General features: G+C 35.8%; 1 protein-coding gene across 1 annotated transcript in view; it reads left to right on the forward strand.

Moving 5' to 3' along the window:
* Positions 1-17,963, forward strand: part of MMP16 (matrix metallopeptidase 16) — a 166,946-nt gene that overhangs the window by 72,046 nt on the left and 76,937 nt on the right. Inside the window, exon 2 of the mRNA XM_086883419.1 lies at positions 11,132-11,280. Coding sequence (XP_086739545.1) covers positions 11,132-11,280 — 149 coding nt within the window. The remainder of the gene's footprint in view (positions 1-11,131; positions 11,281-17,963) is intronic.

A 17,963-nucleotide genomic window follows, 5' to 3' on the forward strand; every position in this document is an offset into this window, starting at 1 on the left:
GTAGGCCACTGATTTACACAGACTTTGTTTCAAGGAAAAAAAAATACTTTACCTTGGAATTTATGTGTCTTTATTATAGCAAGCGAGATAGTTTTCTTTCTACTTTCTGTCTTTTTTCCTTCACAGTAACATCATTGTCAGGAGCCAAAAGCCATGAATTCCAACACCTTTTCTTGCTACATAGGACTTGACCTCTGTACAGAAAAGCAATTGTATTAATCTATTGTGATCCATTCTAAAACAGCATGAATGATATGTGATCATTGTTGAAGATGAATAAAAAAAAAAGGTTAAAACGTTTACCCAGTATTGTTGTTACCTTTTTAGCTGTAGGGCTTTATTTGAACACACATAAAGTAAAGACAGGTGTGATTTGCATGAACTATTGAAAAGAATAATTAGAAGCAAGCATATATAAATGGCAGTGCTATATTCTGATTGCTCCCTGCCCTCCCTGTGGCAGTCATCTCCCACAGGCATTTTCTGAAGAACTGTAAATTGTAAATGGAAGTGGGAAAAATTAATTATAGATGAATATCCCATGGAAACTCTTCTACTGGACCAGCATTTTCAAAACTGGGGAGTAAGTCAGAAACCAAAACAGTATGGGATAGAGGACAAGCTAATTTCTGAACTGTCTTTTCATCATTAAGGCTTCTGATCAGATACACTCCTTATGTAGCTGAATTGATTGTATTCATTGAAAGACAGTGGCTGAACTAAAATGTTGTCTTTCTTCCTCATGAAGAAATCATACAATTCAGGAAATATGCATCCTTTTTTTTATTAGCTCCCTGGCCTCCTTTCAGGTATTATGAGGTTTTTCTTTTAAATGTCCTATTGAAGTATTTACTTTTGTTTTGTTTTCATTCTGCCATGTGGACCAAATAAAGTAATTTGGGAAAGACAGAATTACCATTTTTATTCATTACATTTTCTTCTTGTCTCTCCTTGGAAAATGACACACTGATATAATATATCAATGTTATGTATTAACAAAATCCATAGTCATCTTCTATCTACAGATTTCTGCAGGAAAATATAAATCAGATTTTTTCAAAAAGCTATAATTGAACTGTAAATATCATAAATCTTAGACTAGTCAAAAATGGAAGCATTTCTAAAACATGCAATGACATCCAGCAAGGAAGTGCAGGATCTGAACTTTTTCATCTTACATATCTGACTTTGAAAAGCAGAAGGAAAAAAAAAACATTTCAAGTTAAAAGTGGATATAGCATATATTTATATATTTACATTTACAAAATCTTTTGACTGTGGTAAACAAACATATTGTGCTATAAAATTTTATGTTCCTAATAGTCATGACATTATTAATTGCTTAAAAATACACAGAAAGAAATAGAAGTGATATTCATCCAAATAAAGGAACTAACTAATTCAGTTGTATACCTCCTGTTTCCACTGTTTCCACTGAAGGCAGCTTTATTCTTGACATTGGCATAGCCAGTTGGTTTTCTACAGACAAACTTTTAAACAGTGCTTATGTGTCCTAAAGTATGAATTTACATGCAATCTTATTTATAAAAGTGTAGTAAAAAAACCATGAAGTATAAATTAACAAAAACATGCATTGTGCTGTTGCATTTCTGTTCTTTTGCTTTAATGCAAATTTAGTTTAACCCATAATATGAGAATGTTCATGATACTGATATCTATTCAGGAAACATTTATGTAGATATTTAGTGGATGTTTCTGTGGTTCAGAATATGATGTTCCTTATGTTTATAAAATGAGAAAAAAACCTATTATAATGAAGAGAATTAAATAAAGGTGGAATGGATAAAAAAATGTTTGTTCATTTATTTTAGATGGTTACATTGCATTTAATTTATTTCAGTGTTCTAAATTGAAACTGCATAAATTATAATAGTAAAGTTATTTTATCTAATGGTTTCAAATATCAAGTGCCAAATATGGTCTGAATAACCAATTCCCCAAAGGAACTTTGTAGATTGACCTTTTCCTTTTTTACAATGGTCTACCTTCCTACAAGCCTTTTTAAAGTAACACACCACCATCTGTTGGTTTCCTACATAAATGTTTTAGAACAAAGTTTTTGTACTTTTATAAAATTACTTGAAAGATGCTATTGGGACATATAGAAAAAGAAAGTGATTATTTCCGTATTTTTGGTCAATACACTGCTGGTTTTGTTTTTGTTTTGGTTTACATCACAGCATGTAATTTATAATTGCACCATAAAAGACAGACGTACCAAATAACCAAGGTTTCTTACTTCAGTCTCATAGTAGTATAAAGTCGTTTTTTTTTCTGATATTGCTGCTGCTAATGATTTTACAGCCTATGAAAAAAAAAAAAATTTTTTTTTTTTAAAGTTTTAGTGGTGTGCATACCCCCTCTTAAAGTACATGGTTGCCTGCAATGATATTCTCAGAGCCTTAAAAAAATACGTGGTCATTTCCAGCTAGTGCCATCCACTTGGAGACATTCCTGCTTGTAGGATGGCAATTGAAGCAGTGAGGCAGTCCTCATGAATTCATGATGAAATGCATTGCTTTGATTGTTTAGAGTATGTGTGTGAGGGGAGATAGGCTCTCTTGAGAAATCTAAACCAGAAGCAACAAAAGTTCAAGCAAGTACTAAGCTGCAGGATCTAAGCAGCAAATTCTATTTCCCTAGTTGTTTTTCAGTTCCCTTCTTGCCTTTTTTGTAAGAATAAACAACTCTGCCCTAAAATACTGTGATGTTAAACAGTCAGAGTTTTGCCATCAATATATATTTGGGTTAGACCAAAATAATCAGCTTGCAAGTGAGGTATTGCAAAGCTGTAGGGGTCAAAGATGCTAATACCAAGGCAATGACAAGACAGGGTGATCTTCTGGACTGTGGTGAAAGACTCACTTGGAACTCTTGCCTTTCTTGATACATCACCAAACAACAATAGCATTTATATGTTGATTTCACTAAATACTTGCAGTGTTGCGAAGAAGAAAGTTGAGAGGCACCACTCATTTTTGCAAACAAAAAGTGAGTTATTATTTAGCAAGGAGCACCTCATTGGCCTTTGCTTAAACCAGAATTGCTCTGACTCAAGGCTCATCATTGTTTTTGTTATATGCCCATCACCTTGATCTAGTCAGTGGTGTTCTGGGATCCAGCATCTGAATGAACTCCACAGCTGCATATAATGAGCCACAGAGAACCATGAAAGAAAAAGAAAAATCTAAACCCAGGAAAAATCAAGAATGTTCCAGATAGGAACATATGAATAACCTCTCAGAAGATACACAAAAAGGGACAGAAAGAGGCAACAAATAGTAAAACGTTTGAGTCTTAAAGGAACTGGAGGTTATGGAATCTTGTGGTTATCAATAATAATATGGTAATATTATGGCTATCAAAAGAGTAGACAACAATTCTTTCTAAATGTATACGATAGCTATCAGGCAGTAAGTTGCACCCATGTTCTTTGTCAATTTGAAATTCGTGGACCAAAGGTGTTACTGAATAAATATTGTAGAAAGAGAGCTCTGTCCAACCCCCTTCCCAGGACCATATCCAGATGGCTTTTGAGCATCTCCAAGAATCGAGTCACCACAGCATCTGTGGGCAACCTGTTGCCAGTGCACAGTGAAAATGTGTTTCCTTAAACTTGAGAAGGAACTTCATGTGTTCCAGTTTGTACCCATAACCTCTGGTCATGTTACTGGGCACCACTGAAAGGGGCCTGACTCCATCTTCTCTGTTCCCTTCTTTCAGATGTTTGTGTACATAGATAGATAAGATATCCCTGGAGCCTTTTCTTCTCAAAGCTGAAAGTCACAGCTCTCTCAGTCTTTCTTCTTAAGAGTGAAGCTCTAGTCCCTTATTCGTTCTCATGGCTTTAGAAGTTTATTTTTCTTCCCCTTTCTTTGGGACCAGTCAGGGCAAATTCAGCCAGACTATTCAATACAGCATTCTTATCCCTGCAGATCACTTAATATTTTTTAGCAGCTATAGAAATTCTAGTAAGACGCAAAGACAGAGCCTTTAACATGAGCTGTATGATTGAGTATTTACATCTACTAGAACTGTAAGTTTTATTTGTGGAAGTATTTCCACTGGTCTGGGTCTCTGTTAGACTTTGCCAGATTTCTATTAATGGTTGAAGAAAATTTCCCTGAGCAGCTAATGAATAAGGTCCACATTCTGAAGTCAGTTATAAATGTGTTACAGGAAATGATCAAGGGTTTCTTTCCAGGCCAGGGATTTGTGTCAGAGTTGTTATACCACTAACACACTCTCTACAAAGACAGCAGAAGTAGTGAATAAACAATGTAGCTTCTGCGTTTGGAGCTGGGTAGTGTCTAATCTCTGTTCCAAGCATATTTCAGTCGCTGAAGGACAGTGCTATATGCAGACCCCACATCAGCTGCTTACTGGTAGATTCCCATCTGCCTGGGATCTGTAAATGACTCTGGCCTGGTGCTCCTGACAGCTCTTTTACACCTCCCACTTCTGCTGCTCACAAGCTACATTGATTTTCCCATGTGTAAGTGTGTCAGTAAAGGACATTATTTAGAATATTTAAACTAAACTTGAATTACAGATGAGAGGAATTCAGCACACAGTTATGAATACATTTTGCCTTTTTACTTTTGTCACTCCTTGGACTCTGAGTTTGAATCAAAATCACTTACAAGGCAAAGCTTCTGGCTTTGGGCTGCAGTTTTCATTCTTGAACTTCCTCTCACTGGGAAGAGGAGTACCCTTTTAAATTATCTGTATACATGAGTGGGGAAATTTCAGATTGTCACCTCTCTGTTGACATGCAGCATCATCTGTTGGTAAAGCTAGTTTTGTGCTGTTGGAGACTAGTATAATAAGATTGTTCAGTTTCACATCTATTTTATAGCTAGAGCACAGAAAAAACCCAATAGGCAGATACACAATAGAACAGTGGAGGTGCCTCACTTAAATTTGAAGTGACTAGGTGCAGCAACACTGAACCCAGTGAAGCCAAATTTATTCACTTCTAACCCACTTTGAGGTCAATTCTGCTACTTCTAGTACTGTATCTAAGTACTTACTTGTAGTGCAGGCTGCAACCTAGACATCCCAAAGACTTGTCTGAATTATTAAATTCCTGCTACAATCTTTGAAATTTCCAGTAAAGATTGCCATCATTAATGTGTCTAAGAATGTGCCGGTGTCACATGTAAATTGTTTCTTTGGGGGTTGTCACAATAATTGACAAGAAAACAGGTTGGCCACTTTTTAGTTTATGTCAGTGGAGAACTAAATTTTGCAAGTTGGTGTTTTGACTTTTTCTTTCTGACGTTTTTAAAGTAATAAATAAGATTATTGGTCTGAAAATGCATCCTTCTATTTAAGATCTTTTTCACACTACTATACAATTTCCAAGAAATTAATTTGCTTGTGATCTTCGGCGTGCTCTGAACATGCAAGCTGTTATTTTGTTTGTTAGGGATCAGTTATCTCATCTTAAAACCATAGGTGGTAAATCATGACCATTAATCTTCTATTTTATTTATCATAATTTTTAATTTCATTCTGTATACATTACTGATAGACGTGGTAAGACTCTCCTGGGCTGTGTGTTTTTATGTGTTATTTCTTGGAAGCATTTTTCATACTAGATATATGCCATGCACCATATACCCATTCACATCAGTGTATTCTGTTAAGAAGAAAAAACACCATTGATGAGGACCTGGCAGCACTGGAGGCAAGAGGGAGGAAAGACGTCAGAAGATTTCATAAAATACTCTGTGTAAACACATTGGTTTATTTCTGGCTATCTGTCTATCAAGTTGTCACTGAAAAGTCAGTATTAGCTGTGGTAGGTAGGTCTGTAATTAAACCACACCATTAGCCATAATTATTTGACCTAAATGAAGAAATAATTTGGTCATATGGATACTGATTCTAGAGCTAGCTTATTTATCCTAGTAAAAGTCTCAAGTCCCTTTCAAAATTACATCAGCACTTGAAGTGTTAAATCCTGTGGTGATCTCTGTAAGTTAGAATCATAAATGTATGCATTTTGAAAGTATGAATCTCCTGAATGACTCAGACATTTTAAATCATTTCACTTATAGTGTCTTTCTTTGGTGGAAATATATTAAAAAAAAGAAGTCAAAATATTTTGAAATTACAAAATACCACAGTTTTACTAATGCAGATAGGAATTCTGTTTGCAGATAAATTCTAAAACAGGAATAGGAATACATGAATAATAATGATATGCAGCTGCACTATTGAAGATATTTATGAAATTGTTTTTATCTGTGCTTTATTAGACTGATTTACTAAGCCTTCAGGTTCATAGAACATAATTGTGCTGTAGTTTATTCTATGTGCTGTCATTCAGGAACATTAATAATTTGTTGCTAAGCTTTCTTCTCTCTTAGAAATCAGTAATATCTCTGAAACTCTGATTATCTTAATAATATTCTTGTTTAATCTTTAATGATAGTACATCAGTTTTCTTTGTTCTTAATAAGAGTTTGGTGTCAACATACTGTTTTTAAGATCAGTCTTTCTTCCTAAATTAGCAAAGATCTGAATGATTAAAATCCTTTGGTGTATTTAATACACTTTAAGTTAGCCCATTCTTTATTCTTTAGAGAAGAAAAAAAAAAAAATACAACCATGTGAGAAAGTTCTGTCTGTTCCACAGCCAGATGATCCATACAGCATAGCGTAAATAGCAGTTACAAACTAAAATGAAAAGATTTTTTTTCATCATGTCAGAAAAACCCCAAACCCTAGGTATCTAGTCAAAGACATCCAAAATCTGGAAGGTGATACAGCTCACGTGCTGAGCACTCACAGGTTCCATGGGTGCCTGCAGAAGTGTCAGGTCCTTAACAGATTCCTGTCATGTCTACAGATTTCATCACCAATGGATTATTTTTATCCTTTTCTTTATAATTATGAAAAAAAAAAAAGGTGGAATTAGGGTGAAGAAACTTTTCTGGTGGGAAAAATGTGTAAAAATGGGTTTAAAATTTTAAAATGTATAGATGAATGAGACATAAACCTTGATGTTTTGTTACTGAAAAAAAAAAAAAAATAGGCTAATTTTATTTCTGGGTTTCTTTCTGTTTTTTTTCTGGTTTTTTTTGGTTTTCTTTCAAAAATGAAATATTTGGGTATCCATGTTCTTCTTAATTACTCCTAAAACTTCAGCTAAACTCCAATGTTTGTTAATAGGCCAACAATGGGAAATAACATAGAGATCTAGTGCAAGCAGATGCTTAGTAAAGACAGATTTTAGCTTCAAGATTTCTGGAGGTTAATGCAGATAATGAAATATGATTAAGCAAAAGAGGTTTCTTTAGTTCATTTTTAAAATAGAAAGAGTGACTCACATCAGAAAGTTCAAATACATGAAGGGCTTCTTCAGAGGGGAAATTAATAACTGGTTCCCTTTACCTGTTGCAGGTAAAATAAAAAGTTACAGGCTTAAGTTCTAGTAAGAAGGATCCAGGTCTAATGGGAACATCACAGCAGTAGGATACTAAAGCACTGTACTAGAGAGGGAAGTGGTGGAACATATTAGCTTCCAGCTGTGGTTTTCTGTGGTTAGCTGGGAGATACCATGGATCACATTTCGCAGCGAGACAAAAAAGTCCTGCCCAAAAACTTGACTTGAATTAGCAGTATTTTATCTTCTTAAATTGTATACAGGAATGAAATATCATTTATTTTGGGGTCTGTGCAAAGGGTCCCTGTTGGCATCCAAGACATTACATGTTAGATGGATCTACTTCACTCTTTCTTTGCTCCAAGACCAAAGATTTCCTCAAGATGAGGCTCACCAAGACATTGCTGAAGTACCTTAAAGGCAGACTAAGTCTAATTTCAGTAGAGGAGAGGGGAAAATTCTTCTGTATGTAATTTCTTTTATAGCTTGCCTCAAAAATACAAGACCGAGAGAAAATTGTTTTCTTTCCTTCTCCTTCTCATACTGTTTCTTTTCCTTTTTGCTGTTTTGCCCACCTATATATTTTGGGCTTTAAGTTAATCTTCTCATCCATAGTTCACAGCATTTGGGCTATGCACAATAAAATCTGAGATGGGTATTTCAGATTTCTGGTAGTCTGAGCCAAGATCCTTCAAAATTTTCTGTCCTTGCTGCAGAAAACTGCAGAAACAAATTTGCTAATTTTTTTCTTGTTTCATAATCCATTCTCATAAGGACAGAGTAAAGAATTTTGTAACACTAAATGCTGCTAGCTGTCAAACATTCACCAGCCTGGAGATCAATTTGTCTGAATTTTCAGACAGAAACTTACTTTCAGAGTGTCATCTGACTTTCCAGTACGTTGGCTGTGTCTTCTAGGCTATTTTGAAGGCTGAGGGAAGACCCAGGTGGTCTAATTCCTTTGTTCAATGATTGGGGGTGGCTTTCAGGCATCCTGTACTTACCTTGTATGTAAGACTTTTTGAAAGGGAAAGGCTATACTGTCCTCTCCTGCTGTTTCTGAGCCAACTCTCTGTTCCTTTTCTGTCAAGTGTCTCTGCAGTGGCACTCTGCTAGATTCCAGTTAGTTCTCCCTGCTCCACTTCTCCCATGAGCTGTAGTCCCCAAGAGTTTTTTTTCTGTCTCTGTATTAATAACTTTTTTAATTCAGATGTCTGAAGGTTTACCTCCTGGCAATTTTTTTTTCTTGCAACCCCATACCTCTGACTTCTCCAGTTATGCTGCAGTGAGGATGGTTTTACATGGTGATGGGTGACCTCCCAGGCCTGCCCAGCAATTTTGTCTGCCCTTAGCACCTGAGGGCTTCATAAAGGTCTGTGTCTGCATACCAAATTCTTGCTGAGAAGGTGTCACCATTTTACATAACTGTGACATGCTACTCAGAACTATTTCTCTTCCCTTACTATTTGTTTTGATATCACTGACTTGAGAAATGAATATAAAAATAACCCCATTCTTAAATATGCTCATTGTAAATATTAATGCAAAGAGGCTCTACATACTACACTGAAATCAATCCACTCTATCAAACATTAATTTCTTAGTTCCATGGTCTTGTTTCCACATATTATGTTGCTCTTGCCAATATTCAGGCTCTGTCTGGCATTTCAGGGCTATCTTCCAATAATGCAGGGAAGAACAGGCTTCATCTGCAAAGTGGCACATAAACAAAGTTATTTCTGTGATTACCCAAATCTTGCTCGCACTTAATGTACACAAGCTCTCCATTAAAGCTGAAAAGTTCAAGAAGGTATGAATATCTAAAGTTGTGTGTAGGTTCTGATTGTAGCAATTCATCTATATTGTAAATAAGAGCATATTCCTATTTATTAAACAAAATTTTATTACTCTGAATAGTCTTGTATATAGAAATAGTGTGAAGGTGCAAGGCTTTAGTCTAGGTCTTAGTCCTGTCTATACCTCCTGTTGTATCTCCCTGTTCCGTGGGGCTCACAAACAGGTTGTGGGTTTGATCCCTGTGGGCCATTAACTTGAGTTGGATTCAGTGATCCTTGTAGGTCCCTTCCAACTCAGAATATTCTGTGATTTTATGATTCTGTGGTTGTCAAGTTTGTGTGTGTATACTGCACAGGTAAATGTGTGTCTAAGGTAAAAATATTTGAATTAGAAATATCTGAACTCATAACCTGAAGATTTACACAATCTTTAAAGCCAGTTTAATCTTTCACTTGCACTGAGCCAGTGTTCATCTGTAATGTCTGTTCAGTGTTAGTAAAGTGTACCTTCATAATAAGTTAATTCATTGTGATTGTCCACTGTGCTCATAAAAGGGGAGTACACCACAACCTTGGTTAACCTGCTGCAAAACTGAAATGGTGCCCTTGGCAAGAGAAATTTAAAACTGAAAATAGATATGTAGGTTGCTGTTAGGCTGCATATAAACAGAGTATCTACAAACAGGTTAAAAAACCAGAATTGTATGAGGCAGAGCCCACAAAACACTGTAATTAATTACATTCATTAATGTAATGATTCAGAGTCTGTGAATTGTTATGTGATATGTTTGAAAGAGGTGGCTGAATCAATTTTAATTTGTTTTGTTTTGGTTTTGCTTTGTTTTTGTTTTTTTGTTAAAGAACAGAAGATCAGATTTATGGGGTCACAAATATTTTGTTACTAGGGGAGTGAAATTGCAGCAATACATTTTAACTGAGTCTTGTAGATTGGCAATATATGTACCTTTCATTCTAATGAGCACTTCCAGCCCTGGAATGAAAAGACATTTTTTTAAAGCTGTATCAGTGCCCTACTTCCTCACAAGTCTTTCACTGTTTTCTTTATAGTCTTGATTTTGAGAAAACATAGAAACATTATGATAACTGCAACTACTTGTTTATGACACATTGCATCAAGAGGACAGCATGTTTCAGGGGGCTTGTCCAAATGTTGTTAAGATAGTGGCTTTAATCCATGAACCTTTCAGTAATTTGGACCTCACACTTCTACACGATTATGAGCATAAGCAGTTGGCAATAAATGCATCTTGATTTAAAAAGGCAGTTCCTCTTAGTGAAGTGAAAGCAGACTCTGCTACTTCATTACCTCCTGGACACCTGCTTTGCCTATAAGTGTGTGATTTTGATATTCTTCTCAGAAAGCTGAATGCCTCCCTACCCTCTCCTTCATGTTCTTCTAGAGACAATAACAATTTAGTGTAAATGTGCGAGCTATTGTGGATTTATTATTGTAGATGGTGAATATTATTATGTGCCTGGTGGGCAGTCAATTGTATGTGGCAAATATTGTAGATTTATATCTTGTCTGCTTAAAACATTACTTGAAGTGCCTAGAGCCAGGGTTAGGTGCTTAAGTCGTAGCTTCAAATAAATAAATAAATACATTAAATAAATAATTGAAGCAGGCAGTTACAGATAATAAAGAGAGATGGTTTCTGGGTAGGAAGCTCTGTAAGTCTTACAGCAATAGTATCTTTAATAAAGAAGGTGAAATAAAATCCCCAAAGAATTTCTTATATGCAGATAAAATAAAGCAGAAAAAGCCAAGCACCCAAACGAACAGGACTTATACTCGGTGAATTAGAAGCTTCTTTATGTACAGTATAAAACTAATTACTAGGGAGCGTTTTCTTTACCTTTAATTTCTATTTAATAGCCGCTGCACTTGTCATTGCAGGTATGGTTACAAAAGTATGGCTACCTTCCACCAACTGACCCCCGAATGTCGGTGTTGCGCTCTGCAGAAACCATGCAATCAGCTATAGCTGCCATGCAGCAGTTCTATGGCATTAATATGACAGGAAAAGTGGACAGGAACACAATTGAGTAAGTAACCAGTACTGAACTGCTCTTGACTTTTCTGTTTCAAGCAGGGTAAAATAGAACTGGGAAGCAGCCGTGTAACCGGAGTATCCAAATAGTGTTGCAGCTTCAGATGGGGAGGTAAATTGTTTCTCTCTTTCCTTGCCTTTTCATTTTCTTCATCTTCTGTGTTTCATGGTAGCAGTCATCACCAGCCTAACTGCCGTCTGCCTTTGGGCAAGTGATTGTACACAAGATGTTACAGGGTTACCTAAAGTAAGGGCCAAAAGGTTATCATTGTGGAAGGGAAGAAATGTATTTGAAACTGGCAAGAATCCATGAAATGTTTCACAGTTGAAGGAGTCTTTTTTTACTGGAAGATCTTTAGTGTAAATTTCTTTATTCTTACTAATTAAATTTGGCAGACTCCACTGGCCCATTTGTTTCGTGGTTTCCAGTAACAAAAGACCAGGTGTGGTCATTTTAACATGCAGTAAAATTGAATCAGTTTTGCATGCCCTTTGCAATTCTGAAGTTGTTTCAGTATCTGATTTCAGATGCAGAATGTACGCAGAGAAACTCTGCAAAACAGAACTATTGAGGGACACTTTCAATCAACTCTATACTGTCCCAAATTTTAGAAACATGCCAAAAAACTCCCCCCCCCCCAAAACCAGGGATGATTAATACACAATTAAGAGAATGTATCTAGGATTAAGACAGCAGGACCAGGGCAGTGATCATGCCGCTGTACTTCACGTTGGTGGGGCCACTCCTCGAATGCTGCGTTCTGTTTTGGGCCCTCAAGAAGGACACTGAGGTGCTGGCTGAGTCCAGAGAAGGGCAGCATAGCTGGGGAAGGGTCTGGAGCACGAGTCCTGTGAGGAACAGCTGTGGGAATTGTGGCTGTTTAACCTAAAAAAAGGAGTCTCAGGGGGATCTTACCACTCTCTATAAATACCTGAAAGGTGGGGGTTGGCCCCTTCTCCCAGGAAATCATTTACAGGACAAGGCTCAAGCTGCACCAGGGGAGGTTTAGATGATATTAGGAAACAGTTCTTCACCTAAAGGGTTGTCAAACATTGGAACAGGCTGCCCAGGGAAGTGTAAGTGTGGCACTTAGGGACATGGTTTTATGATGGATTTGGCAGTGCCATGACAATTGTTTGAATCAATTACTTTAGAGGTCTTTTCCAGCTTAAACTTCTCTGATTCTCTGAAGTGCTTGTTGGACTCACTTCAGTTAAATTGTGATAAAGATTATCTTGTGATTTCAGGAAAAGTTACTTTGCTTGAAAAACAAGCCATAACTCAATGGTGCTGTCACTGCATATCCAACATTTGCCTCAGTGAAATATGCTTCTACTGCTCTAAAATGCATATTTGGGGGAGAAAATAATCTTCCTTCATTTCCCATTTCCCACCCCCAAACTGTTGTGTCATCTTTTGTTATTCTTTTCTTTTAAGGTAACTGACATTAATGATTTTTCTATAATTTAGAGTTTAGGGAAGAGACTAGGCAAAATGCTGGCAGGATTGGAAAAATCATTTTATTCCACTGACACATACTCTATTGCATTGAAAAGCAATAAAACAAAGCAGATTTTGTGGCTGCCCTCAGGGGAGGTGAGTTGATCACACATTCCCTCAGTTTAGGAATTTAAAGGACCCTAGACCATGCAGTGCAATAGCAGTAAATGCCTTGTGAGAGAGCCATGCTCAGAAGTGTGTTTAGGGTCCATTCTGCAGGTGAAGAGTCTGTGCTCTTTGTACAGTGATTGATCTTTGAGGAGAGAGTGCTGCCAGTAACTAGTACCTTTTTCAAGACATGTCAGAGACAATATATTTCACCGAAAGTAAAATAGCCTGTTCACAGCAGCACAAAAGAGACAGAAAGGAGTAACCTAAGGGAAAGCAGAGGCCATCATTTAGTTTAGAGTATCAGCTGGAGAATTAAAAAAAAACAAACCAACCCAAAATTCCAAGTTCAAATGGAGATGGTTAAGGTTGCTAATGTAGCATTTTGAAGATTTTCTTCACTTCTGCAGTTTAAGAGATGGAGAAATCCACCTGTGCAGCAACCCAAAATATTAGTCTTATAAAGTGGTGAATATTGAGTCTTTGAGATCTTTTGATGTATGATTTTCTTCTACACAGATACATTAATATATTGCAATTCTTAGGTACATGTAACTCATGCTGCATTTACTTAGGTATTTGGAGTCACATTACCTTGAGTCAAATTAGGAACAAAACTGATTGTTAAAGGCCTGTTACACTTAAATTGGTGTTGAAAAAGACCAAAACAACAAAAAAACTCATTTTTAACGAAATACTGGCCTCAAGGTACCATCAGTTCACATCACTGAATATTCATGGGAGATATGACTGTATAGTAAAGAGTAAATTGTCTTTCAGTTATTCATTTGTGGCATTATTTTGTAAAATAAACACAATTTCATGTACACAGAAAGTATATATACTCTTTAGGTAAGAAACATATGACAGTTTATAATTTTTTCCTCTGGGATATGCTGTAATAACTAACAGTGCTGGTGTTGCAAATAATAAATACAGCAGGAACCTCATAAAAAATATGTTCTCATCTTGTGCATGAGGATTTACCTGCATCTTTGACACATCTTGACAAGAGATTATGATGTGATTCTTTGTCTTCAGAAGGACAAACTATTAAAAAAGTTGTAGTAGCAACTTGATAGGAACCAACTTTGGGGATATTAACAGAGAAATAATGCCCTACAGCAGCACTATGAAATGTCTCCTGGGAGGATTTTGCTGCTCTGGAAAAAAGATAATCCCTCAATGAGTATTTTGGTATGCATAAATATGAACAGTATTCATCTTCTCCTTACTACTCAGCATTCACTTGGTTTCACTATTTGTTTTACCTCAAGTGTCTTGGAAAGAATGATGCATACTTATTGCTGGGGATAAGGAAGAGTGAGTGGTAGGGAGAGACATCCTTATAATGGTGTAAAAATGTGAGGGAGTTTCTGAATGCAAGTACCGTGACAATGGCAAACCCAGTGAAAATACTGTCTGACGTTTGCATGGAGTGCCACGGTATTTTCTGTATTTCATTTATATATTACCAAACACAGTCAGTGTTTCATGAAAAAGGACATTTCTGAAACTGGACCCACTGTTGGCATTCCTGGCCTTCTGCATCCTTAAAAGAAACATTGTAGAAGAAAACTAGTCGTCATCTTTTCTTAAAATTGCTATGCATGTTTATTCCCAAAACTGGTTTTGCACTTTTGAGGGGTACACTGCAAACTTCTTGGTATACAGGTGGAATGGTCATGTGTAGGATGCTGACTAAATCTGTGCAACAATAACAAAACTTTCATTTTATTCCAATGTCATCCTTTAGAAATAAATGGCAATTATGATTGTTTCAATGCTTAGATGAGCTTCTGGCCAAGTTTACGCTCTCTGCTGTTCGTATATTAACTATCAGTCACAAAGTAAATCCTGAACTGTTGAAATTGATCCAGTGGTTTATTTTCTCAGTAAATTAGTATTTTTTTTTGTACAAAAGTATACATAAGGTCTGTACCCTGAGCAAATAGCCAGTGAGAAGTCTTGAAAAGAAATCATCTGGGCTGAAATACAATATCTTACATCACTCTTTGACTGTTTCCTATTACTAAGCAAGTGTCAATGAAGTCCTGTAATAGCAGGCTACAGCAAGCAAAGATGCTTAGAAAGACATACCTATTTCTCCTTAATAGATGTTTAAGGGTATAATTCAGTAGTTTTCTTAAACAGACATCTATAATTTGTCCAGCCACTAAGTTAAGTTGTGCTAAGTCAAGTTGAACCCTCTCTTTTAGTTTCCTTTTCTACTATAACTCTGTCCCAAGTAACCCCCAAAGCCCAAGAACAACAAAACAATTGTGCAACCTTACCAGCAATTTGGATAAGGGATAAAGCAGCTGGGGCCTTCAACCAAAGGTATGGCTTTTAATGTTTTGATTCAGTGAGGGTAATTTTTTTTCCTGAAGGCTTAAGAAAAGTAAGAGACAGAAAGAGATTTTTCCTCCTAGACAGCAAAGAACAAATCATGGTTAGGCAGCTGGCTTGAGGTAGAAGTTCAGTTTCATCTCTCTTTTTACTGGAAGAGCATCACAGCTTTGCTGCATATTTTTCTTTTAATCTTTCTAGACTTGCTGTGAATCTAAAATATTTAAATTTTCCTGACATATATAGCTCTTCAAGATTCAAACTAATGGAATTAGAATAGGAATGTGATGTGACATAGTATACAGATAGGGAACATTTGTCACAATTAAGCCTCTTTATTGAGTACTTGTAAAATATTAATTTTGAAGGGCTGCTGCAGAAAAGATTTCTTCAATTTCAAAAACAAAGTGATGAAAGAGAGGCAAAGTCATTACCTGTAGGCACCTTTTAAAAATGAAGCATATTTCAAAACATCTCAAAAACACATTAAAAAATTAAACTCTATGAAACAATCAGGAACATGGAAGACCTTAATCATATTATGTTAGAAGAATCTATATTTGAAAGAATATAGAAATCAATGTCTTATTTGTCAATTCCCCCAAGAAAAGACCATATTATGTGCTAAGTATCTGGAATGTCATGAGCATTAATGATTATTACTAAGAGAAGTCTTCCTCCCAGTGAGTGTGGGAACAATTACAGTTGAAAAAAAAATAAAATATTAAAGAAATAAAAGGAAAATTTACGTGCCTGAAGTTGTTAACATTTTGCCTCATTTCTGTGCTAGAAAATACTGAGCTCCCATACTAGTCATGCACTAGTTTGTTTAAAATTTGACATCTAAACTTAGCTCAGCTAAGATCTAGGTGATAGATTTGGTGATGTTCCAAATCTTTGGCTGTGAATTGTATCTTTTCTTAAATTTTACATGAAGATAATTGCCCAAAAGCTACTGAACCACCCATGCAATGACTTCCATTTGATTTATATTTGGATTTATATTGTGTGAACTACAGACCTCATGTAAGAACAGTGAGAACATTAGTGGTGCAGACAGCATGAGAGCTTGGAACATCCCCTCCCTGTCCAAACCAATAAGGGTACAAGCATAATGTCCTTGTAGGTACATACTGCTTCAAAATCAATGCAAGAACAAATTGTGACTGCTTGAATTTCATAACATGTTATTTTGGGCTACGTTTTGTTTTGTTAAAAAAGGATTGTCAGTAGTTCTATTAAGATAATACAATGTTGATTTTTTAATCCGTGTTACCTACTGTTCTTGACCTTTGGTGTTAGCTCTAAAATGCGAAAAGGTTTTTACATTAACAAGATTTTCTGTAAGATTATTGAGTCTTTTGACTTGATAAATTATTTCAATAGCTTTGAAGATTAATTTTTAAATTCAGAACTTGGAATATTTACTCTTATCTGCCCCTAACTTGCCAGTGAGCAAACCCTTTTATTAAAATAGGTCTCCATCAGTTAAGCTAAATAATGTAAACTTTTTGTTGAGGGAAAAGGCCTAATTCAGTAACTTTTAAGTCATTGCCCTTGAAATTATACAATTTTGAGTGATATATGTTATACAATATCTTTATACAGTGTTTCTAACAAAATATAATAGTTACTTGATTTTTCTTTATTCCTTGCTTCTTGTTCTTGATGTAGGGATATCACTTTAAGGTGAGAACACCAATCTTTTATGTTTACATCTTTTTCTGCAGTGTGTGTATGAAGTTCCAACAATATAATTTATATATACCCTGCCACTAAAGTGTTGCATACTGATCTAACATGCACTGTGAAAAAATATTGCTGACAATATGTCTAAAAGTTTTTGAAGGTCTGATCCAATTTTAATTTCATAAAGTGTAAATATATTATTTTACTAATAAGAATACTATTGCCCTTTGGTCTGTAACTACATCTTTCTTCCATTTTCTTTCATTACTAGAGCAAATTCAACTTTCCAGTAATATTTCGTTCCAAAAATCCTTAGTGTCTACTTTGTTGAATTATTATTTTATTTCAAAACCCAAAGGAATCTAAAGTAAATTTGCAGGGTGTGTCAGCAAATGCTGGTGGGGTAAGGTTTTTTAGATTTTTGCAGTATGGTCTTTGCAGGCACTAGAGAAGGAACATTGTTTTCCTTGCACATCAGCTGTTTTATGTGCCATGCATAAGTATTCTGACTAGAAATTGGAACAAATCATTCTGTGTTTCTTATTTGAAGCAGGTGATTGTGATCCTTGATGTCTTCAGTTAAGGCAGTTAAATCCATGAGCTTTGGGTTCCTGACCTGTACTACTCAATAGATTTGTCTCACATCAGAGTTTTTGCAGGCACTTCTGTATCTCTTATCAGTGCAAGTGGGATGCAGTGCCATCTTGGTAGTATCAAGAAAATTTTGTATTTTCCCGCAGGCTGGTGAGCTTAATACCTACTTGTGCCTTTGGAAAACAGTTTGCTGTATATCCATAGCTACAGCATATATGAAGTGTTACAAATCTAACTGTACTTTTAAACCACTTCTTACACATTTATTGTGAGGCTGATGATTGACTGCTTTTTTTTGTGTTTTTTATTACCTGTGCATGTTTTAAAGGGAATCTGCTTTCTGAGATGACATTCCAAATTACTTTTCTGTCATCCAATCACACATATATATATATACATTTGCTATGTGTACATTTATTTACAAAACAGTGCCAGTT

The sequence above is a fragment of the Cyanistes caeruleus genome, chromosome 1, assembly GCF_971803275.1.
Source record: "Cyanistes caeruleus chromosome 1, bCyaCae1.hap1.1, whole genome shotgun sequence".
In the NCBI taxonomy this organism is placed as follows: Eukaryota; Metazoa; Chordata; class Aves; order Passeriformes; family Paridae; genus Cyanistes; species Cyanistes caeruleus.